The 25850-nt window shown below is 40.5% G+C and overlaps 1 protein-coding gene across 1 annotated transcript; it reads left to right on the forward strand.

The window, feature by feature from the left end:
* Positions 1-243: 243 nt before the first annotated feature.
* On the forward strand, positions 244-24390 carry MFSD14A (major facilitator superfamily domain containing 14A). The gene is made up of 12 exons (XM_060232257.1): positions 244-542; positions 8518-8613; positions 11054-11116; positions 13604-13731; positions 15311-15425; positions 16328-16546; positions 17070-17183; positions 17539-17610; positions 19468-19580; positions 20129-20226; positions 20566-20729; positions 22894-24390. Exons 1-12 carry the CDS (start codon positions 456-458, stop codon positions 23098-23100), a joined length of 1476 nt encoding a protein of 491 aa, XP_060088240.1. The 5' UTR covers positions 244-455; the 3' UTR covers positions 23101-24390.
* Positions 24391-25850: the final 1460 nt, after the last annotated feature.

Consider the following 25850-nt stretch of genomic DNA (forward strand, 5'->3'; position numbering starts at 1 on the left):
ACACAAAGACCACTACCCACTTCCCTTCCAAAAGCTGAGGCGAGAAGGCCGCAGCCGCTTGCCTTTCTTCCGGTCACGCCCTGCTTCCACCAGCGCAGGCGGCATAACTTCCCTCATCTGCGCTCCGATGAAAAACGGAAGGGAGGGGGAAGACCCGCCGAAACCTATTGGCTCCCTTTCAGCGCCGAGTGTGGGAGGAGCTCTGGGCTCACGTGTACCGCGGCGAGACCAATCGGGTGATCGCGTGATGCGAGTCTCTTTTGCCGCCGCTGTTGCTGGTGGGTTGTTGTTCTCCCTCCCCTTTGTCAAGATGGCGGCGCCGGCGGGTTCCTGAGAGGAGCTGTTGCTACGAGCAGGAAGCGAAGCCCCGGTTGCTGCCGGGAAAGGCTTACCTGGGCTTCCTTTCCCCACACTGGTCGGTTCCCTCCTCCACGGCCTTTTAGAAGTATGTTAAAATGACCCAAGCCGGGAAGAAGAAGAAAAGGGCTGCCAACCGCAGCATCCTGCTGGCCAAGAAGATTATCATTAAGGATGGGGGCACGGTGAGCGGCCTGTGGGAAGGGGGGGAGAGGAGGGAGGCTGAGAATCTTGGCCAGGTGTTTGTTAAGGGGGAAAGGAAAGGAGACCTGTCGGCATGTTCCCGTGGCTTAACGCTTACTTTGCAAACCCAAGGCGGTTTGAATTGTCATGAGTTTCTCCGGAGACGAATGCTCCAGTTGTTTCCGATTCCCAGCCCCTCTTTTTTGCTAACTTATATCTGGGAAACCGTTGTGCCTGTTTTATTCCTTGCCTGCCTTTAAAAAAATATTTCGTTGCCATGTGTACTAGCTGTCTTCTCACAGCTCCATATCCAGATGGTATAGTGTGCACTTTATCTTTCAGAACCATTGCGAAGTTAAATGTTCTGTAAAATGAACTCTTTGGATTTGTTTTAAGTGAAGCTAATAACAGTCAGCCAGTACACTGGATATTGAGAGTGTAGGACACACATGTTGGAGAGGCACCTAATACAATAGGAGAGCATTTGGATAGTGTGTGATGGGGTGGTTGTGGAAGTACCCTTGGTTTGAAAATAAGTGTGTTGCTAGTATTGCGGAGCGTCTTGGTTTTCACCTGTGAAATGTTGGCAGCTGTACATTAATCTGTGCTTACCTGCTGTGTGGGTCACAATTAAGATTCCAAAGAGTTGTAAATTTTTGAGGGTGCTGATATTTTTTTGCTGCAGATTCTTTGAATAATAACTGGCTTTGCTGGGAGGGTTGTTTCAAAAAGGATTTGAGGGGTGCGGTCACACCTACCATTAAAATCAGGTGTGTAGCACTCAAATCTGAACTGCTGAATATTGATTCGATGCAGGGCAGTTCAGACGAGCATCCAAGAATGCAGTTCATTCTGTTGTGCGCAATCAGACATCCAATACTATCACGCTCATTTCTTGGAGCATGCGTAATCAGATGGTGATTTCTGGGAGGGGAGGGGGTCCATTGAACATGCGCCCAACTGTTTGGAGCTGGGAAATCGAAACTTTCTTCAGAGGCAGGGGGGAAGGGCGAAAGTTTCCAGAATTAACATTGCCGATCCAAACCACAGAACTGCCAGGAATTATTTTCCTAGAAATTGGCAGTGACAATGATATCTTGAAATCCTCCACATTGAAAAAAAAGAATTTTTTCCTGTTCTGAATAGTGGGATAACGTTCCCCCCCCCCCCCCCCGATCCTGTGTTGATTGGAGAAGCAGAAGTGTGACCTCAGATTCCTGGATGATCTGGCAATGCGCATGTCTGCTGGGGCTTTTTTTTTTTTTTAAAGGTGAGAGGCAGTATCGCGCATGAGCTGTCCAAACAGGACAAAGCCGATCTTGTGCCGCTGTTTTGAAAAAGGGCCGGACTTTATGTGCTGTCAAATTAACGCGGCACTGATCTGCAGCAAGTCGGAATGACTCTGGATGACGCTCGATTGCCAGATGTGCATGTCTGAACGAACACATTTAATCCGTCAGCCAGACGGAGCTGTGTCGTCACTAATGGTACGTGTGACCGCACCCGAGGTGGAGGAACACTGCACCATCTTGCCAGACCCCAATGCGGCCTGCAAGGACATTCTCCTGCGTATAGCCCTGCAGTTCTTTCTTTTTTTCTAGATTAGTTGGAGGGAAAAGGCAGAGCTCTTTGGGGAAAGGAAAGTTTTGTTTGTTCCCAAGAAGCTTCATTTGCTGAACCTTAGTCCCTTCATAAAAGCATTTCTGTGGGGTGGCAGTAGTGCAGGTTGAAGTTACGCTGCTACCCATAGTCAGCCAAAAGCACAACTTAGATTTTCAGATAATTATTTCTGGATGCCAGAGGTTTTGCCACCATCTACTACTTGTTTGTTTCAAAGCTGTATATCCTGCCCTTTCTACCATTTAATTATTTGGGGCAGTTTACAACAAAGTTGTTTCCAGTCCTTTTGTTATGAATTTACATATGTAGATCTGCCACTGCAGAACAAACTAGTAACTCCCTTGTGCCATATCTGATTTCTCCACTAGAAGGCCAATACTCTTTCATATTCCCTCAAATGAAGTCCTTGGCACTGCCCTCTCAGGCAGTTGGGGCAAAGAAACAAATTAGGGCAAAATACAAATGGAAACCACCTGTCCATTGTAAACCAATGCCAATTGAAGAACACAACAGATAAGAAGGGGTCAGGATATTGGAACACCAGCTCTTGCTGCATGGACTTGTGGCTTGATTGTTAGAATCCTCACAGGCTTAGGAGGGAATTTGGTGGAATTACTTTTCTTCCTTTTGTCTTTGGCATTTCAGGGTTTGGTGGGGGAAATGATTAGACCTTCCCTGGAAACACATAACTAAATAAATCCAGAAACAGCCAAGAAAAATATGCACGTGAAGGGAGTGGGTCAGGGATGTTTCAGCCCCCACTCTCATATTTTTTCCCATAGTTGTTTGCCTTGTTGTGAGCCTCCCTAAAAGACTTGTGTGGCTGCTGTCAGATGATGATGATTAAAGCATCATATTAGTTTGCATTGACAGAGTTGTATTATAGGAATAATGTGATGACAGTAATTGAAGTGGATTTTTTGTGTGTACATCCATTAGATAGTTGATACATCTAATGTGCCATTGGTTGGATGCACCAGACATGTTTTTAAAAGTGTTCTTGTGTTACTTTAAATGCAGCTCTCCACCTGTTGTTTTATTACATACTGAAGGGCTTGAGCAAAGTTAGTAAGTGCAACACAGCCCTCAGGCACTCAGTTTGAGTCTGTATTCCCTTTCCTGCTCAGTGTGGACTCAAGGCTGCTTCAGATTTAATTAATTCCATTTGACATGGCTAGACCAATTTTTAAATCAGATATTTTGTGTAAAAAGCAGATAAATATTCCTAATCCAGATGGATCCATTGCTCATTTTCTCCTGGTGGGAGGGCATTTCTTTTGAGGGTCTGTGGGGGAAGAATTTGCCTGTTCCCCTTTCTTATATTATACATAGAGCTGTTTCTGGGAATCCCCTGAACCTCAAAAGCTCCATTTTGAGTTTGCTGGCATGCTGGGCTGTAGCAAAAGGGTAAAGTAGGGAAGTTCTGTTCTATAGCTGTAGCTCTACACATGGCATGTTGGATCCAACCCAAAGTTGACATATATTGAAGCAACTGCAGCCATTCTGGGTTCCCTGATATGTAACCCTAACTGTTCATAGAGGTGTGTTTCTGTGAGAGCTTATGAAAACCAGTCTGGTGTAGTGATTAGGAGCATGGAGACTAACCTGAGAGAACCGGGTTTGATTCCCCACTCCTCCACATGCAGCTACTTATGAGACCTTGGGTCAGCCACAGGTTATCTCAAGAGCAGTTCTCAAAAGAGCTCTCTCAGCTCCCCCTACCCCTCACAGGATGTCTTTTGTGAGGAGGGGAAAGGAAAGGCGATTGTAAGCTGCTCTTAGACTCCAAGTGAAGGCCAGGTTATAAATCCAATATCTTCTCCTTCTTGCCATAATTTTCATTTCCTACAGACCCTGTATGTTTACAGAATGCTGTGCTTAGTATTCCAGAGAAGTAACCACATTAGTCTGTTATAGCAAAAATAAAGTGGAGTCTAGTGGCATGTTCAAGACAAAATATTTTATTCCAGCATAAGTGTTCATAGCTACAGCTCCCTCAAACACAATGAATAGTTTTTCATTATACAGACATTTTATGCTGGAAGTACTAAAAAAAAAGTGAGTTCAAGGTCCATGACATTCAGAAAGAACAGAGTGAAATGTAATTATGTAAAATTTAAATGAAATAAAAAATAGAGGCTATTGGATTAGATCTGAATTTTATGTAATTACATTTCACGCTGTACTTTTTGCATTTCATGACCGTTTGAACTTGCTTTCTTTTTCTTTCCACATCTACCTAAAATGTCTGCATACTTAGGACCCACTCATTTACATTTGAAGAAGTGTGCTCTAGGCCCGGACATCAAAAATTACACTGGAATAAAAGCTTGTCTGAGGTTCCATTAGATTCGTTAGTGCATAACATTGGCAACCATACTTAAAAGCAGACTGAGCACCTGTGACAATCCCAATGACTTTTACTTATGTGTACAATTACGAAAGTAACTACATTTGAAGGGCACCATATCTTCCTATGCCATGCTCCAGATACTTTATAGCTTGGCAAGTGGTAGCTGATGAGCATCAGAAGTCGGGATGTTAGTTTATTCATATCAGTTTGGACTGTATGGTAACATCTGCCTGTGGTAGTTTAAAAATGCTTAGACAAATGTCTTCAATCAACACATTTGTCATGTCTCATTCAGTGTGTTAATGGTATGGTACCTCCTTGATCACAGGTAATGCTGCCCCCAGGACAGGAGACCATCTGTTAGTCTTCATTATTCTTGCCAAAACAAAAATGTATACAGGCTTAGCTTTTCTCATAGACTGGAACCAGTCATATTGACAGAAAAGGAATAGGGGCTGTAAGGTCCTGGTAGAGAGACCCTGTCAAATAATAAGCTGCCCCTTTGACTGTTCGGTATCTGTTACTAAATACACAAAGCAAGCAGCACAAATTTGGCCTCCCTCACAGCTTCTCATAGACTAAATTGAGTAATTTTGCTAAAGGGCAGGCTTCTTGCCCCACAAAAGCATGTACTTGGCTGGGTGAGAAATTTATTTTTATTCCACCCTTCATCTCTAGGAGCTCAGGGTAGTCAACATGGTTTCATTATTGACTGATAGTTTTAAAACATTTATACTGTGCCTTTCCTTGTCTTTCAGAGCAGCTTACAATAATAGTTAAAAATATTTTCAGTTAAAACCCCAAACAACAAACCCTAGATCGCCTATTTCTTTTTTTCCCGTCATCTTTTCTCCATTTAATCATCACAACAACCCTATGAGTGAGGATAGACTGAGAAAGAGTGGTTGAACCAAGGTTATCTAGTGAGCTTCCATGATAGAAGTGGGGATTCCACCACTCTGACTACTAGGCAACACTGGTTCTCCAAAGAAATAAGTAGATTCAGACCGGGAAGACCGTCCATGAAAAAGCTAGAAAAATGTAAGGATGTGTCACCTGTGACCAAGATCACATTGATTCATGCTATAGTATTCTGCATTACAATGTATGGGTGTGAAGGTTGGACAGTGAAGAAAAAAGACAAGAAGAAAGTAGGTTCCTTCAAAATGTAGTGTTGGAGGAGAGTTTTATGAGTGCCATGGACCACCAAAAAGAGTAATAAGTGAGTTCTGGATCTGATGATGCCTGAACCCTCTCTAGAAGCTAAAATTACTAAATTGAGGCTATCATACTTTGGTCACATTCTGAGACAAGGTTTACTGGAAAAGGCAATAATGTTAGGAAAAGTTGAAGGCAGCAGAAAAAGGGGAAGACTCAACATTATGTGGATTGATGCAATCTGAAGTCCGTGGCTTTTTTGCTTGAAAGACTTGAGCAAGGCTGTTAATGATAGGACGTTTTGGAGGATGTTAATTCATAAGGTCACCATAAGTTGGAAGCATCTTGAAAGTACTTAACACACACACACACACTCACTGACAAATATTTATAGAGAAGAGGTTCACTGATGGCTACTTGCCATGGTTGAAGTTTCCATTCTTCACATGCACTGGCATCAGTCCTCTGAATACCATTGCTGGCAGGAAGCATCAGGGGAAGGCCTCAGGCTCTGTGCCTTGTTTGTTGGCTCTTCAGGGCAACTAGTTGACCACTGTGTGAAACAGGATGCTGGGCTTGATGGACCCCTGGTCTGATCCAGTAGGATTCTTCTTATATTCTTAAGTTCTGCTTTTGTATATATTTTGTATACATTGTTTGCTGATTTGGATTCAGTTATGGTAGCCTAGTATTCTTTCTTACAATCTGTCTCCCACTTGCCCTTTTTTCATTTACTTACTGCTCAATTTATTTCTTTTGTTTAAAAGAGTGCCAAAGTGCTGTTGCATGTACTGGGGTTGAAAGACAAATATTTTGATGTCATAGGAACCGGTTTCAGTGGGGAGAGGAAGCCATGGTTTTGTTTCTAGGCACCAGCCCAGTACAAGATTATATTAAATTTACAAATTTGTTGATGTCTTACCAGAGTTTCAGAAACTGAGTACAGTTTTTTTTTTAAAGCTCTGATAATTACCCTTCCCAATCCTTTAAGGCTGGAAGGAATAGCTGCAGTAATATCCCAGTGCTCATTCTGATCCTTTAATGAGAAGTAGTGTCAGTAGTGTGACCTGTTGCTGTTTTCCCCCACCTGGGTAATAAGTACAGTGGTGCTGACAAAACCATACCTCCCCCCCCCCTTCTTAAAGGAACTGATTAGACAGCTGCAGTATTGCCTCATACACTGCTGCCTGGGGCTTTCATAGCTTCGTGCTATGTCATAACTTTGTGGTAGTCCAGATGTTTTGTATGTAGAATTCCATATTTGATATTTGGCACCTTCACTTTAAAATATGCTCTGTAATGGTGAGGAAAATCCTCTGGCTCAGTATAAAGCAGGTACATGTATTCATGTACAGGCATTGCAGTACATCTGTGTTGGTTTGTGTGGGCCATTTCACATGGTGGAAGTTATAACAGAGAATGGGCAGGCAGCTGTCCATCTTATCCATCTGCTAGTAGCTCCTTCAGAAGGCTTTACTCAGATCACTGAAGCTGTCTCAGTGAAGCATAGCAAGGGAGGCAGTCCTGTAGATATGTTCTGTCGATATGTGGGTACAAGACCACAAAGGGCTTTGTAGGAAATAACTGGTATCATGAATAGTTATTGAAGTGTTTAGTAACTGATAGGTAACCAATGAAATCACTACAGAATAGGATTAAATGCATTCTCTGTCTAGCTCCTGACAGTAACCAAGCTGCACCAGTCTGTACCAACTATAGTTTCCAAGTTGACTTCAGGGATAATACATTGTTCCTGGGTCCATCTCTGGACATATTCTGGGGACTGCCAAGCAGATATTCCCAGGTGAAACAATTCCAAAGTGTGAGGCCACTTATGTAGCAATATACAGTATTTAAGTTTCGACAAAGGGAAAAGTAGCTGCTATTATACAAGGCTGTTTCAGGTTGGGAAAATAACAAGGCGGGGGGAGGTTTCAGCACCCTCCTGCTGTATGCAACAATGCTGATCCAAATCAGACTTGAGCACACCTCGCAATGCATGTCTGCATGACAGTCCTGAGGTCGAACCTAGAAACAATACATTGCGTTGTTTGGGTTATACCCTCACTTAAATTAATGCTAATATGCTGGATAGGAATAATATGCTTAGGAATACACTACAGATACAAGCTACTTTTATCATCACACTGTTCACATTGCTAGAAATTGCAACAGGAGAAGGCTCAGCTGTGGGAAATTTATTTAGTTTTCCCCCACATTTTGTTTCTCCATGAGCTTTGGAAGAGGCCACACTGAATTGTGATTTTGAAGGTGAAACATGTTTGAGAAAAAAGGTTAAGATGTTGACAAACAGTATTAAGCCAAGAATGATTACAAACATCACAGCATGATGCAGTTGTTTCTACTAAACACAAATGGGGAACTACTGTTTTTGTCCTCTACAATACAGGAAACATACAGCCTTGAGGTTTGTATTCCAGGATTACATACTGAACTGAGCCATGCGCTGGGTTTATAATTAGGCTTTTGTATAGCTACCTTCAACAAGTAAAAGTTTAGGATTGCACTGTAAGTTTCTAACCAAGATTCTCCGCATAAACAGGTGACAAGGAATAGTATGGTTTAAGTATGAGTCCAGTAGCAAGCTGAGTTCATGCACCCTGAGTTCATGCCGCCCTGAGCCTGCATTGGTGGGGAGGGTGGGATATAAATCAAATAAATAATAATAACATGATCCCAAGTAGTTAATAATGACTAAAAGTGACATCTGGACGTAGACTCTGTTTTCTGTGTTTTTGTTTTATTTTGTTTCACCTTAAACTGTTTGTAGGCCACCATTTTAGGGAATTTGCAATAACACTTAACTTTTTTTTTTTGTTTATTAGCCTCAAGGAATAGGTTCGCCTAGTATCTATCATGCTGTGATAGTTATATTTTTGGAATTTTTTGCTTGGGGACTCCTGACGGCACCAACTTTAGTGGTAAGTAATTTACTTGTTTAATGTATTTGTATGAAAATGAGATGAGTTGGCCTCAGTTTTATTTTGGTTATGGTTTTCACACTGAACTGGCAACATCACTGAATTAAGTCTTCAGTGAAGTTTATTATAACAACAGTGTTGGACTTGGCAGTTCAGCACACTTGTTTTCAGCACGCCTTTTTGGAGATACGTTGCACTAAAATTGGTCAAATTAGCTCCTAGGGCTCAGGAGAATAACAAGGTGGTGGTGGGGTGCCACTTGTCTCTGCAGACCCAGACTAAATAACAAAATTAACTTTACACAGCAAAAGGAAGATGATATATATTTACTGTACAGTATTTGTTTTCACATGTTTCATTATTGTAGTAGTTACGATTCACATATTTGGTAAAATATTTCATCTAAAATAATGTATATTGGAGTTTGAAATGTGATGACCTCTGTGCAGAGAGGCATTTTATACTAAGGAGATTGTTTTCATGAAGTTAAGTGTTCTGTGCTTGATGAAATATTCATGTAATCGGATATTCCTAGTAAACTTGTTTGTCTTGTATTTGTATTAAAAGATTAAAAATTGTTGAAGATAACATGTCTGCTCAGCTTATGAATAAGCTAACCTGTAATTGAACTAGTCACTGGTGACTCTGGAGAATGGGAAACATCAATTATTCTTTTAAAGAACTTTTAATGTATTGTTTTTGCTATACATTTTCAAGTTCAGAACTTCCAGAGGCAACTCTCCTTTGAGTTCTTCTGTTAAGAGATTGAATAGCTCTGTCTTGGTCAATAGATATTGTTGTGTCCCCTATCTTGGAACTCCTTATGATTACACTATGCAAAAACTCAGAATTTGAGTATCTAAGTCTAAGTGAACTCATAGATCATCCTAGCAACTTATGTTTTTTGTGGTTGTGTCCTGTTTTTTATTTAGAGAAAGATGTGCTTGGGGATTCTACCAGTCATGGGTGGTAATGTCTTTCTTAACCTCTTACATGTCACTGGCTGCATCTTCTACCCTTCTAGCACAGCTAGCAGCCACAGCTACAAATTGTGCAGCACATGAAAATAAGCTACATGAGTGGCAAACAAATTATTGGTTATTAATGCTATATTCCTATATTTTCATGGTTGTTGATGCCTATTGTTGTGGTTATAATTGTATCTGTATATATTCTTGCTGGTGCCCAAGACACAAAGTGGCAGATTCTGCACAGTGGACGTGATATCAAAATGGTTTAAGACAAGAGTGATTTTCTCCAGTATTGACTATCATTGTGCTGCATTGCCAAGTTATATTCTGCTGGGGTTTTCTGCTTAAAATTGGATCTACTGGTTTTTGCGTTGTTCATGTTAGAAACCATTCCCATTCTGAATGATGCACTGCTGTGCCACAGTGTGGAAAATAAACCATGCCCTCAGCTGGGTGGTGTTCATTATCTCTGTCCTCAATCCACTTTTTAGATTGTCAGCAGCACATTGTATCTTGTAAATAGCAGTTTGCATCCCATACAATATTCATTCAGCTGAGCAATTTTCTGTTTTGATGGGACATTTGTCAGTTCTCTCTGTAGAGCAGGGGTGGGGAACCTTTTTTCTGCCGTGGGCCATAAAAAATTATCAACTTAAAAAATAGTGCTCCGCAGAGGGAGAATAATTGTTTTTCTATTTGAAGATGTGGAGAGAGCCTAATCTGGCGTGCACACACACACACACCTGGCCTACCGCCCTAGGCAAATGCCTTGTAGAAAAAGCCCAGCAGGAACTCATTAGCATATTAGACCACATACCCTAATATTAGCATATTAGGTTACACACTCGTTAGCATATTAGGCCACACCATCTGGGACAATCAAGTGCAAACTGAACTGTGACAGTAACTTGTCTGATGAAGTCTGCTTGAGAGCATATGAAAGCTCACATTCTGAATAAAACTTAGTTGGTCTTAAAGGTGCACTTGTCTACTGCTTTGTTGAGTAACTTTTCCAGGCCCTGCAGCAATTCTGGCTGGCCAGCCAGGCCCCAGGAAGGCTGCCCCATAGTACATCTGGGCCCTGGGGAAGCTGCTGCACAGCACAGCTGGGCCCCACGATCCTCACTGGCTAGCCAGGCCACAGGGAGGCTGCCACATGGCCTGATTCAGTCCAACAATCTCTCAGGGCCACAACAAGTGACCTTGAGGGCCGTATATGGCCTTGAGGTTCCCCACCCCTGCTGTAGAGCATAGACTCAGAACTTCTTCACAGGTAGGGAAGCAATTTTGCCAGTTCCTCTGCCTGCTGACCTCCAGCCCTCTCTCCATGCTGCTCCTGTGGCTCACATTTTTCTCATTTATTTCAACTCTTGATAGGAGTAGCTTTGCATAAGCTCACGGTCTAAATGTTGCAATCTGTGCTCATCTACCACTGTTTAATATAGCATCTGCATAATTGTATTCCACAGGTTTTACATAAAACATTTCCAAAGCATACTTTTTTAATGAATGGCCTGATTCAAGGAGTAAAGGTAAGTTAAATCAAAATTCTTTTCTGTTGGTGTCACCACTTGACTTGATAAATGCTGAGCTGTTAAATTTGTTCAGTATACAGTGATCAGTTATTCCATTTTGCAATTTTCTGAATGTGTGAGGACAAAAATGGGAGGAGGAAACATTCTTGAGGGCTTATTTCTTGAACCTGGAGCATAGTTCTTGCTGAAGTGGTAAACTGGTTTCTGGGTACATCACTGTAAACTGCAAGTGGAGGCTTTGGCTGTATGCTCTTCCACACATATACACACAGAGTCTGTATGGAAGTTAAAGAGAAGGGTTCTGCCATAGTTTTCTGCATGATATATTGGATATCATATATATTGGATTTCTGCACAGACGGATTTTTTGTTTATGTTGAGGAGCATGCAGTCATATTGAGACACGTTTCCCACCTCAATGTGAACTAGGCCTGTCCAAACTGGAATTTCACAGAACTGTGTTTCTTCATTTTTAGGGTAGAAGTACAAAGGAGTCATCTGGCTCAATATTATTGTTGAAGTAGGAGACAGGTTAAGCAAGTTACCTTAGACCAAGGGTATCAAACTCATATGAATTTGAAGGCCATGATCTTTGCTTAGGGACCACACTTAAACAGTTTCACCAGCAACAGCATTAGTTTATTGGGATACAAGTAAAAATAAGCCCTTACATTCTTCCACACATCCCTTTTCCAATACCACAGCTGAATATAGTTGCTAATGTTTGTCAGGTCTGACCTCTCCTCATCTTTTAAGTCTCATTCCTCAAGTCATCTTTTGTTCTCCAAAATTTGTTCTCCTTAATTTGTTTAGGCACTCTTATCCTGCTTCTTTTATGCCAGAGAAACTTGTTGGCCAAAGCTACTAACCTCCCTGTCACATAGATCATCGTCTGAAAAAGCTGCCCATCACCCCCTTTTCTATAAACGTTACCTTTGAATGAAAAAATGCACACATTCACACTTTGCTGACTTAATTCTACTGTCCATACTGCTTTACATTTGTGCTGTGATATGAGAGACTGATGTTGAGATGTGTTGTTAAGTCTGCCATTTTCCCCAGTAAGGCGATCACTGTCTAATCTTGAAAATGACCACTGTGTGTGCATAGTGTGGTAGGGATATCATAAGTTATATTAACCCCCCCCCCAAAAAAAAGCCTTATGTGTAGCAGCCCTGCCTTTGACTTCCACTGTGGTATTAATTTAGTGTCAAATAGTAGTTCCTTTTGAGCTAGATAATCTAAACTAACTTTCACTCTCCACCTCCTCTGTGTGTTTTTATACAATACCTTTAGCATTCTGCTACAATTTCTTCCATGTCTCAGAGATAGTGAGATTAGACCACAACTGATCTCAAAGATAACTTAACATTCCTACACTCTTTTTTCTGGGGTAGGTTGACCCTTTTCTTTTCAGGTCCATTTGAAATGTTAATGATGAAACTGGACTTCTGATGCATTGTTGTGAAGAAAGAAGGGGTGGGGAACGATGTCAAAGGAATTTTTTTTGAAAAGCTTTAAAGTAGTATTGCAAAAAATTACTGAAAGTTTGCCTAAGAGCAATGCAGCTTGCTTGTTTCAACTTCCCTTGTTACCACCACATCTTTACATTGATGTTGCCTCCTCAGAGTGTTGTTGCATTCTTCTCACGTACATCTACTGGCCCGTCAGAGAAAGGTGACGTAGCCAGGAGAGCATTGCAGTATTCTGTCCAGTCTGAGAAATGGCACTTCATTACTTTTATCAGACCAGAAAGATCACCATTCAACATTTTTAATAGATTTTTTAAACAGAACATGTAGTAGTAACTTTGATGCCCTGACGGTCTACCCCTGCCCTGCAAAAGTCATTAGCCTGTTTGCTCACATATACATGGTTGAGTCACTTGAGCATGCTGATGGTTTAATAACCAAACAATTGCCTTGTTTGGTTAACATAAATTTCCCTGTCTGGTTGCCTGGAGGCAGTTCATGCTTAGTCCAGCCAGCCTGGCGAGCAGCTAATAAACTTGCTTTAGAGCATAGGGAAAGGCTTCTGCAACAACACAGTCTTTGCAAGGCAGAAAGAGTTCCATGGATTGCGTCTTCTGGCTTTAAACAGCAAAGAGGCTCTCCCACTGCTTCTGTGGCACACCTTTTCTTTCTAGAAAATAATGGTTTGCTGGTGGGGACCGCAAGCTCTGTGTGGTGGCTGCTGCTCATCTCATGCTGATTGCTGCAAGGAAGCGGCAAACTGTCACTTGGTTTAAAAGTAGATGTACAAGTCCTGAGTTGAATCCCACAGATCTGTTCTTCTAATTTCAGGGCCTTCCCTGGTGTGAGAACCTTTTCCACCTGCAGAAATGTATCAGTGGAAGGCTCCTTTTGCTGGGGGCTAGTGTGCTGCAATTTGCAGAACAGATCTGCAGAATCCAACCCAGTGTCTTAAAACTTCCCATGTTCCATTTGTTTGCCTTCACTTAAAATATTTGCGTTTTTTTCACAGGGTTTGTTGTCTTTCCTGAGTGCTCCTTTGATTGGGGCCCTGTCTGATGTTTGGGGCCGAAAGTCCTTCCTGCTGCTAACAGTGTTTTTTACGTGTGCGCCAATTCCACTAATGAAGATCAGCCCATGGTTAGTGGCCATTTCAGAATTTGCCTTTGTATTTTGATTGTGTTAGTGTCATGTGGTTAAGTTTTCCCCAGAAGTCTGTCTTTAAATGTCAGGTTTCCCTTTGATCAGTTTCAGCTGTTTTTGTGCAGGCTTTGATTAGGCCTGTTGGCAGAGTACCAGGCCACCTACCAATGAATGCATTGTATGTGACACAGAAGACCGTGTCCTTGGCTTCCCTCCTTGTTTTGCTGCCTGACAATGCTGAAAGCTAACAAGGCAACACTCCGAGAGCTTTTTGCAGTGTTGCTTTGTTTTGTTTGTCCACTAGATGCGTCCCTAAGCTTGTTAAAGTACAGATCAGGCCCATGGGATTCTACTGTCTCTTCTTTTGCAGCTTTTGTGTGTTACTGGCATAAGGTATAAGTTATAGATTTTGCCACAGGGCTTCTTTGTATATATAATATGAACCTCTTAAGCCAATGCGTGTTTTGATAGGCTGAGTGTTATTTTTAGGTTAATTTCCTTCCTGAAATACTCTGGCAACCAGGCACTAAGGAAATTTCAAAGCACCACCAACTTTTCCCCCCTTGATTTAAGTAGATTAATCCCTTGTAAAGTTTGTAATTCTCAAAAATTACGAATCAACATCTTGCTCAGAGCTGCTCTGACTGAACTATAAAGCAAAACTGTAAGCGGTAATGATTTTCTAATTGAACTGTCTGTGGCATATTAGACTGTTTAAAAGTTTATTTGGCTGTAATTGTGTTTTCCAAACCCATTGGCATTGCAAAGAAGGCACTAACACTAATAAAGAGAGGGGGGAAGGGGGCTAGGATCCCAAGAGCTATTTTAAACGCTCCTTTAAACATGCCCAGTGTCAGCTCTTAATTCTGTTTTTGCTTGGTTTGGTTTGTCATTTTAATATCCCATCCTTCCTCTAAATTGTGATTGTTAGGTTAGTTTGAAAGACAAAGGGTTACTTAATGCTCCTGAGCTTCATGGCTGAGCAAGAATTTGAAGCTATGCTCCCCTAATCCAGGTCTGGCATCCTGTTGATTACATTAAGTGTTGCCAGGGTGGTAGGCACTTTGGGAAGTGACAGATCTGTCAAGTGGATTGACAATCTGTATTAGATAGACATTGTTGGTATAGAAGACAGATCAGGGGTTGATGGGAAGCATCTTGTATAGAAGCAGATCACTGGTCCATCTAGTTCAGCAAGGCTTTCCCCACCACCTAACTTTCCTGGTTGGCATATTGGGAATGAGAAGCAGGTAAAATATGGAAGTGAGAGCATCATAGAAATGGCAGAAGGGAATGGTTGGACTGCGTTTAGTGAAATAAGGCTGTTTAAGGATAGCAAGCTGCTAAATACAGGCATAAAGTCTGTTAAAACAGTTTGATCACAAAATCTCACTACTGGATTATGTTTTGATTGCATACAGAGAGTAGAGATGCATTGTATCTAGCAATGTTAAGAAAGGATCCTATGGGAGATTAAAAATGTCTATTTAGACAGGCAGATTTCAGCCTGAGTAAATGCTTGAACTATTAATTCATCAAATACCTTTAGTCCTGAACCTGTGTCTTTTGCTCCTAGGTGGTACTTTGCTGTTATCTCTGTCTCTGGAGTATTTGCTGTGACCTTCTCAGTGGTGTTTGCTTATGTAGCTGATATAACCCAAGAACATGAAAGAAGCATGGCATATGGCCTGGTATGTCTTATCTCAGTTCTTCTATACATTGTAAACACAATATTCATTGGTAACTGATGTCCCTTTAATATGCTCAAGCAGCCCCCTGTGTAGGATGCATGATTTATTTGAGTTTTTTCTATTATTGACATCAATATTCTAAAATTACGTTTTGCTATCTTTTCTGACAAATTTCCTACTTTCATCTGCAGAGTTCACCTTACATTAACTCATGATATTAATTCATCCCTCAGTTACTGAAAATCAAGCATAGGGTGGGAAAAGTAGATAGTGCTTTTTCTTCCTCTCCCTTAATACTGTAGCTCAAGGGCACCCAGTGAAGTTGGTGGGTAGTAGGTACATGATGAACAAAAAGAAATACTTCTGTACTTAATGTGCAACTGTGGAATTCATTGCCAGTGGATGTTGTGATGGCCATGATCACAGGTAGCTTCAAAAGAGTTAGACAGATTCATGGAGGTTAGGTTGCTCAGTGGTTACTTGCCATAGTGAGCTAGGGGAACCTCTGCATTCAAAGAGAGTAAACCTACAAATACCAGTGCTAGGAGGCAGCATCAGGCAAGAGCCTTGACCATCCAGGGCAAACAAATTGGTCCCTGTGAAACAGCATGGTGGATTAGATGGACCACCAGTCTGATCCAGCAGAGCTGTTCATGTTCGTGCCACAGAAATGGAAACTGTTCTTCCTCTGATAAAATAATTGATCCTTGAGATTGTGGACATATTTAGGATCTTTAGCCCAGTCTTATCTCTCTGGCTGCCCCACCCTGGCCCTCCTTGTCTCCTGGCCCTTCTTTAGATATGTTGATAGGGTTCTTCCACGCCTCTCACCTTCCAGCCAGCAGTGGGCCAGGATTTGATTCCTTGCTGAAAGTTTGTGGGGTTTTTTGCCTTGTTCGTAGGTTTCAGCAACTTTTGCCGCAAGCCTAGTCACCAGCCCTGCCATTGGTGCCTACCTTGGTCGAGTGTATGGAGACAGCCTGGTGGTGGTCCTAGCTACAGCAATTGCATTGCTGGATATTTGTTTTATCCTTGTCGCTGTGCCTGAATCGTTGCCAGAAAAGATGAGGCCTGCATCATGGGGAGCACCCATTTCTTGGGAACAGGCTGACCCATTTGCGGTACTGTATTTAAATGTTCAACACAGGCTTTGGCCTGACTTTTAAAAGTGCATTTTCATTAATGTGGGAGCCAGTTAGGTGTAGTGGTGAAGTGTGTGGACTCTTATCTGGGAGAACCGGATTTGATTCCCCACTCCTCCACTTGCACCTGCTGAGATGGCCTTGGGTCATCCATAGCTTTCATAGAAGCTGTCCTTGAAAGGGCAGCTGCTGTAAAAGCACTCTCAGCCCCACCTACCTCACAGGGTGTTTGTTGTAGGGGGGGGAGGTATTGTGACCGCTCTGAGATTCAGAGCATAGGGCGGGATATAAATCAAAAAAATCTTCTAATGTATATTACTATTTTTAAAAAATTATTGCTAAATGGTAATACTCATGATTCTCATTAATGAGTATACAGTGAATGTCGGAGTTAATTTTGCATGCAGTTCTGTTAATTATCCAATATATATTCTACTACTAATGAAGACAGGAAGTTCAGCATATGCAATCTGTGACAGAGATCTTTTCCCTCTTTTCTTAGTCTTTAAAGAAAGTTGGCCAAGATTCCATCGTGCTGCTTATCTGCATAACAGTTTTTCTCTCCTACCTCCCTGAGGCAGGCCAGTATTCCAGCTTCTTCTTATACCTCAGACAAGTAAGTATTTGCCTAATTGTTTTGATTGTGGAAGGACTGATTTACAGAAATGAGGGATATCTAGCTAGATAGGAATTGCTGATAGGATTCACTTGCTCTTCCTTGTATTGTCATGCTCCTGACTGCTGCCCCTGAAGGGAATGAACTACTTGCATGGAATTGTTTGCATTCCTTAGGAGTGAACTCATTTCCTGTTGAAGAAATGAGGGTGATCCACATGTGTGTTCTTCAGAAATTTGTTCTTCAGTGATTAATTCAGCAAGCTTAAAAGTTTGGTTACTTGAGCGTGTTGACCACAATTTATCCTGTTCACATACAATTAAAGTCAAATGACCAAATAATTTTTCTCCTCTAGATGATGAGCTTTTCACCGGAAAGCGTTGCAGCATTTATAGCAGTCCTTGGGATTCTCTCCATTGTTGCACAGGTAAGGTATAACTGGCAATTGTGCATCTGCAGCTGAGGTTCTGTTTGTAGAATCCTTGCAAGAGAGGGTTGCCTGTTTGCCATCAGTGATGGATGAAATGTGTTAATACATCCTGAAAGCCTGTATCGTTTATACATACTTTAGGACAGGATTTTAAAAATGTGGCCTGTGGAACCGCAACAAAAAAAACAGGAATGAAGGCTTTTCCAATGCATACAGGATATGCCAAGTTAAAACAACTTTTTCTGTAATATGAGGGAAATGCATGAGATAAAAGAAAACTGCTCCTGTTGCTATTTAGCCCATATATATTGTTTTATGTTTGCTTTATGCTACTGGGAAAGAGTCCAGGGCTAAATCTTCTGTTATGGCTGTACATAGGGGACCTTTTGAAAGGTTTCTGTGTGCAGACTATGATATGCTTTCTGGTTCAAGTGAGGAGTGACATGATGGAGTTCTACAAAATTATATAATTGTCTTCTACCTTCATAAGCCACTTTCTGCATTACGGAATGCCATGCTGTAGACAGTTCCTACTTCATTGTTTATTGTCATATCCTACTGCATTGTTTATTGGACATTTTATGCTGTTTGTCTGAATTGTTTTTTATTTTGTAATCAGCCTTGAGTTTAATCAATAAAGAAGGGTTATAAATGAAGCAAATAAATAAATCTGGCAGGCCATTGTGGGAAGCAGAATGTTGGACTAGATCAGCCAATATGGTGGTCATTAGAATGCCAGAGTAGAATCTGGAAGACTCACATTCAGATCCTCACTCTGCCATAGAAGCTTGCTTGGTGAACTTGGGCCAGTTGTTTGCACTCAGCCTAAACTACTTCACAGGGTTGTTGTGAGGATGGTATATGTTGTGAGTGGTAGCATATGGCAAGCCAAAGCCATGGTGTACAATAGAATTATGATTTAAGAATTGCCTCAAGCATTTAAGTTGTGTGTTTGTTTGTTTGTTTTGCATTCTGGGATAAAAACATTTGATCTTTGGGTATGGGAGGGTATTTTAACTTTTAGTTTTTCTTATCCCACCCCTCAGCCATTATGAGGAGAATGGAATCATTTGTATTTCTGTGTGTCAGGTTAGATCCAATAGAATATTTCTGATGGAAAGGAGAGAGAGTTTTGTCAGTTTCCCCTTTGCTGTTTGTGGGATGGGGGTCATCATCAGGAGTGGCATTTTGAAGGGTATTTTAAGCCATAGAAGAAATGGGGAGGCAAGGAAGTTGTGCTCCACTGACATCAGTCCTTGACAGCAGGATTTATTTATTCACAACATTTTAATGCCACCTTTCCACCCACATAGGGTCCCCAAGGTGGTGAACTTAAAGCATTAAAACATTTGAACAGCGTTTAAAATATTATATAAAACAATTCAGTAAAAACTTACCAAAATACAACACAAAAGGTCCAAGCTATTACTTTGTTTTCCATTGCCACCATTTACCCTTGAAGGTAAGACACAGAGCTCACTCTCTTGTAATTTTGTTTAGGATTACAACCTTTGATTCTGAATTCATGATAATAAATACCCATGTCTTCACTCATTTCAGCTAGAGAAGAAAGGTAGAAAAATTTTTTACAGCCATGGCAGAATTAACGGACAGTACTTAATTCTGAAACAGGGTGGTGCCTTTTCCTAACTTTTTACAACAAATTGCTCCAAGTCTTTTCCCTCCTGAGTATTACTTAAAACCATATTTTCATTGTTCATTGAACACTAGCCATATGTTTCTGCTTTTGCTTTTATTCTGCGATTGCTTTTATCAAATATCTTTGTATCCTGGTCATTTACAGTAGTCAAATCTGCATTGCCAACTAAAATACTGGTATTTTCCTCCCCACAGACAATAGTTCTGAGTTTACTTATGAGGTCAATAGGAAACAAAAACACCATTCTTTTGGGATTGGGATTTCAAATATTGCAGCTTGCTTGGTATGGCTTTGGCTCAGAACCTTGGTAAGTAATTTTCATCATGTTGCTTTTTTATATTTTTGCATTTCAGGTGCGCTCTGTTCTTTAAACAGATCTCTCTTGGTATTAAGTGAATTAGACTCTCAAATGCTCTGTCCTCCTTTATGGTGTAGGAACTTCTGTGTAAAGCTGTCTTGGCTGCAGTGAGTGAATTCTTGTTATGCAGTCTCCTTGTAGGTGGACTTTAAGCAGACTCAAGTGTGATTGAGAAGACATTCCTTGACGATAATGAGCTGTCATTCTCTTGATTGTCTTTATAGTCCTGAAATCATGTGTTCATGTTATTTTGCTACTGCTTTCTGCATTGTTTGCACTTGAAATTTGCTTAGGGCAAAGCTACCAGAGTGGTTCTACCCGGTGAGGTTTTATTGAATTTGTACTGTATTTAAAAAACCCAAACATGATCTTGGAGTAATCCTGGACTATGAAAGAAGCTCAAGGTGTATGAAGTTAACTTAAAATTCTGTTGAACAATCACAGGTAGTTATTTATGGGAAGTTGACATGATTAGTCTCATCGATTGTGCTTTTCAGGATGATGTGGGCAGCAGGAGCTGTTGCAGCCATGTCAAGCATTACGTTCCCAGCTGTTAGTGCTCTAGTTTCACGGACAGCGGATGCTGATCAGCAGGGTAGGTATTTTAAATTATCTGTCCTGATTTATAAGATGGACTTCACAAATTAAAAATACTTCTCTTAGTGCTGGAGATGTTACTTAGGCCACCTTGGCGAGGGGATAAGCTGAAATCTACTAACTGAATATGTTCTTTAGCATCAATAGATAACTGTGTTTTACAAAAATGTTCATTACTTCAGAAATAGAAATCAAAAAGTTTCTTGGTAGTCAGTAGACTGTTGGGAGATTGCAGTTTCTAAGCAACTTAGGCAAATGTCTTTTTATCAGTGTATGAAATCAAGTGTTTGCCTGTAAAAAAAAAAATTAACTGTTCTGAAAATTGATTGTTTTTTAGGTGTTGTCCAAGGAATGATAACAGGAATTAGAGGACTCTGTAATGGCTTAGGACCAGCACTTTATGGTTTTATTTTCTACATTTTCCATGTGGAACTGAATGAAATTCCAGAGGCTCAAAATGACCTGGCAGATAAGGTGGCTGTTCAGCACCATTCACAGCAGGTATTGTCTCGGTTACAAGGAGATGGGTATGTGTGTGCATGTGATGATGAACAGGATCACTTCGTACATTAGATCCTTGGGTGTGAGTCTAGAAATAGAGGCTGTGAATATACCAAGCACATGCTTGGCAGATGCATATCATACAGATGCTGCAGTAGGGACCATGACCTGCAGTTTTTGTGGGTGAGCAAACTGTCACCCTTCATGGCAGGTTTCTTTCACATGTGTATGAGATAGCAGACCCAGGTTAGCTATTGTGAAATGTATGTGTTGGCTCAATGAGTAATTCTAAAATCATGTAAGCTTTGAAGTTGCTATAAAAGCACCTTCTCTAGTAAGTAGAGGCAAGGCTTAAACAAGTAGAAAGCTTGGCACAACTCTAATTGTCAGTTTTTAGACAGTTTTTCTGACGTCTTAAAAGCTAATTTGCATACAAATTTGCCCATTGTATATGTTCTACAATTGCTGGAGTACATGAGCATGCCTTCAGCTCTCTGAAGGCCTAATGTGAAGGTTAGTAAATACTGAATGTAACTTACATGGTGAGAGTAAGTACAGAATTTAAGACTTCTGCATCCTGCTGTGATCCAAATATGCATTACTCTTTTTAGGAAAGAGTAAGAGTCCAGTAGCACCTTAAAGTAACAAAATTTGTGGCAGGGGATGAGCTTTCGTGAGTCACTGCTGACTTCTTCATATACACCTGATATCTGCTACATCTGGTATTTCATGTGTCACTGCTCACTTCTTTAGATATCAGATGTATCTATATCTGAAGATGTGAGCAGTGACTCACATGGAAGCTCATTGCCTGGCACAATTTTCTTTTTAGTCTTTAAGGTACTACTGGACTCTTGCTCTTCTCTACCAGTACAGACCACTGCTACCCACCTTGTATTTATCTAGTGACAGAATTTATTCCCTGCCTTTCCTGCCTTCGTCATGACCATCAAGGCAGCTAACAGGTTAAAAACATATGGAATAAAATCACTTCTTAAAAATCATGAAAGCCAACCAAAATTGCATGCCATTAAAGCAATTAAAACCAGGCTAAAATAGTGTACAATATAATAAAATACAGATACAAAAATGACTCATAAAAACATAAAAGGAAGGAGGGATCACTGAGGGAAGGTGCATCACAACTAGCAGACAGATATAGATTTCAGACCCTGCTAGCCAAACAGAGCTGGTAGCCAGCTGTTACTAATGTGTCTGTTTAATAGCCAAAAATAGCTACAGTTCAGACAGCAGCAGTTCACAGAATCCTATCTGTGCATATTTTATTTATTGGATTTTTATTCCATCCTCCCCAAAGCAAACTCAGGGTGCATCAAAACAGCAGGAACAAATCATTACAACTAATTACATCAATTTAAAATCATTAACGTGTTCTTGATTCTTGCTGTATTGGGGGATAAACAGTTTTATTCTCACCTGTTACCTCTCTCCAGCTGCATCACAACAGGAGAAACTGAATGGGAGCAAGTACCAATCCCTTGTGCTTGCCAGTGTTTCATTGCAGTACAGCTGCTCATTCATTTTGTTTGGGTTTGCTCCTCCATGTTCATTGTGAAGGAGGAAAGTCCCTGCTTGTTTGGAAATCTTCCTTGGGCATGCAAAAACAGTCCACCTCCTTTGTCAGTGACTGCATTTTGCTGTGTTATGGCCCATGGGCTAGCAACAATTATTTTAGAGGGAACAATAGCTCATGAAAATGTCTTTCCTTTCCAATTAATCTATAACTAGATTAACCTGTTATCTTGGCACACTGTGAGATTTGGAGCACTTCTGTGGTTTAAATTCAAACACAGGCAGCACCCAGAGGCAAGTTGAGCAAGTTATTGTTTGTGTTTAGTGGCAGAGAGTTCAGTGCCTTCTAATCTTAGACCAGTACAGAGAGGGAAGGAACTGGCATAACGTTCTCTTTCTCATACACCATGTCAGGGTTGTGTTTTGTATGTGTGCATTCTACTGATGTCTAACATAGCATCAAATAAGTGAACAAAGTTTATATTGCAGTAGAAAAGAATGAGAATCCAGATCACATCTTAAAAATTAACAAAATTTTTGATAGGGTATGAGCTTTCATGAGTCACTGCTCATTTCTTCAGATAGTTTGTTGTGTATGTTAAGCCTATTTTGTTTGTGGTTTTTTTTCCAGAATGCTATCATTCCTGGTCCTCCTTTCTTATTTGGAGCATGCTCCGTATTACTGGCTCTGCTTGTTGCCTTGTTTATTCCTGAACACACCAACTTAAATGTTCGATCCAGTAACTGGAAGAAGCACTGTGGTGGCCATGGCCATCCACACAGTCCACAGGCCCCTGGGGAGGCCAAAGAACCTTTGTTGCAAGACACAAATGTATGACAGCAGTACTCAAGGACTCTTAGAGCACATTTCTTATTTTTATTCTTTTTCACCTGCAATTCTGGATGCACATTCCATTTCCATCAAAAAAGTGACATTTCTTAAGAGGGTCGAGAAATTCTCTTTGCATGAAAATTGTTAAGAATCACAACCAGGAAGTGGAAAATCTCCAAAGAAGTTCAGATTTAAATTATTTGAATCTTTTAAACTCTACTTAGGACTCTTGCCATAAAGTCCTAGTAAATATTAAATCTTTACATCTTAATTTTGAAACTATATCTCTATATCTATATATTCAAGGTATCAGCATGTTCCTGCATCAGTTTCCTGAAGGTGTTGAGCTTTATTCTCTTCATGCTGGTCTCAATGAGGCATAATATGAGCAGGACTTGAGGACCCTTCTAAAAATAAAACCTTGGGTTAGATAAATTCAAAGCCTTAATTTAGATACACTTGACTATGTGGTGAACGGGGTTGACCTTGGACTTTTGAATCAGTGTCTGGCAGGTTTTGTTTTGAGTTTTACTAACACAATCATGTGTTAAACACACATCCTGAGCAGTACACACACTTTTAAGTGCATTACTCTGATTCATTCTGTTCTTTGAACTAAGTATAGTATCCATTTGTAGTACTTAAGTGGGTGGTATGAGCCTACAAGATTTTGTTATTGGCTCTGAAACACTTCCTGACTAGAATTTGATACCACTACACTTTCAATGTTTTGCATAAGGACCTCAAAACTTGAATAAACTCAATTCTTAAGCTGATAGCCTTGAAGACGTCAGTGTGCTCCATATGGGATTGCCATTTTAGTTGTTGGACAGGATCACTGGATACCAAGGTGTAGAGCTCAGGAAAAGTGGCAGTTGGTCTGTGTTTTTTTTCCTGCTTTCTGACTTGTAACATATGATGGGGGGGAGGGGAAGAGAGCTGGCAGATAGTTCTGTCTAGTAACAGCAATGGCAATCCTTGCTCTAGTGGCCTTTCAGGACTGTCTCAAGTAACACGTCACACAGCCAAGGGTTAGTCCTGCAATTCCAGGATCACAGTGCAGGAGAGAGCTTTATACAATTACTGATGTGAATTTCTCTAGAATTGTATATTTTTGTGTCCAGTTGTATTATTTAAATGTTTCTTTGTATAAAATGTGTATAAACTATTGTATAGTTCAAAATGTTTTCATCTTGTGCTGTGGTTATTGTTTAAGCTTTTTTAACTTTCACCATGGTTGAGTAAAAACTGGCCAATATGTAAATACGTTGTTAATAAAGTTGAATATTTTAGTGATTTTTCACAATTATTTACAGCAATGCTGCATAGTATCAAATTTATAGGTATGCATTTATGGCTTTCTTTGTACTAATTCAGTTTTTACTTGTTCCTGGTACTTGTATGTTCCATATTTTTAATTGGGTCAAGTAAAAATAGACACTTGTACTAACATCAGTACAGTCTGACAGAATTCCTAATAGGTGAAGGGTTTATATACTTATATGGCCTTCTGAAACAGAAAATAAGTTGTATAAGGAATTCTGTTACATATGTACACACATACAAGTGTTAATAAATTTATTTAACAAGTATTTAACTAGTACTCAAGACAGTTCAGTCCAATTCTAGAAATGCACAATGTCTTAGACACCAGCCTGTTTGTGGGGGACTCTAAATGGCTATGATCAGTTTAAAGTCCTGAAGGAAGGTATTCTTTAGGTAGAGATGGAAATAGTAAAAGGTCTTCTCCTTATGTTGCAGTCAGCCACACTTCAGATAAGGGCCTTGAGAAAGGCCCTCCTGTTCAGTTCAAGTGCTGGGTCAGGCAGTAAGAGGGAGGGTATCCTTTAGCACTTTTGTATAGGCTCAAAAACTAAATGAAAACTGGTATAGTTATAACAGCTGGCTTAACATCACAGCAGTGTGTCCCTGTTAAAGACAATTGCCAGTGCAATGGCAAAAGAGCACCCCACATACAGAAGTCTGGATGTCTATAATGCACGATTACTGTTGCAAGTCTCTTTTCCACAGGAAAGATCAAGCTAGTGGACAAGCCTTACTTTCAGGCAGCTTCTGCCATTTGCTTGTCAGAAGATAATGTGGAATCTAGCAATACCCCAAGCTGCCTACCTGATTTTTTAAATGTTGAGTGGAACCCACCCCAATCCTAGATTAACTTTGTCCTTGGCTCCAAGATTTTTTAATGATAAAATAATATTTTGCCAAATCCAGACATAGTTTTAGCACTTCAACCACCTTCTTTGCTTTTTCTGGAAAAGAGATTATCCATGAAAGATTACTCCAAATTTCCAGCTAAATCTTCCAGTCATTTTGTGTAGAAGCTAAAATATACTGTGAATAAAATCCCTTCCCATGAAGGGGTGCCAGAAGTCTTAAGGTTGTGTCACAGGTGACCAAGATCAAATTGATGCCATAGTTTCCCCATTACTATGTATTGGTGTGGAAGTTGGATAACGAAGAAAGCTGACAGGAAGTTTATTCATTTGAAATGTGTTGGAGAATAGTTTTAGATACCATGGTCCTATAAAGACTCATTAAAGGAAGCCACATCTTCAGTTTGCAAGACCTGAGCAAGGTGCATTTTAGAGTATTTCAGGTTATTAATTCATAGTTTGAAGTGACTTGACTGCACATAATACACAAACAGGAAACCCTGTGGCATGCCATAAACAGCTATAGGACTGCACAACAGTCCCTAAGCATTGTCTTAATTTCCTCCTGGAAGGTAGGTACCA

Source organism: Heteronotia binoei, chromosome 2, assembly GCF_032191835.1.
Source record: "Heteronotia binoei isolate CCM8104 ecotype False Entrance Well chromosome 2, APGP_CSIRO_Hbin_v1, whole genome shotgun sequence".
In the NCBI taxonomy this organism is placed as follows: Eukaryota; Metazoa; Chordata; class Lepidosauria; order Squamata; family Gekkonidae; genus Heteronotia; species Heteronotia binoei.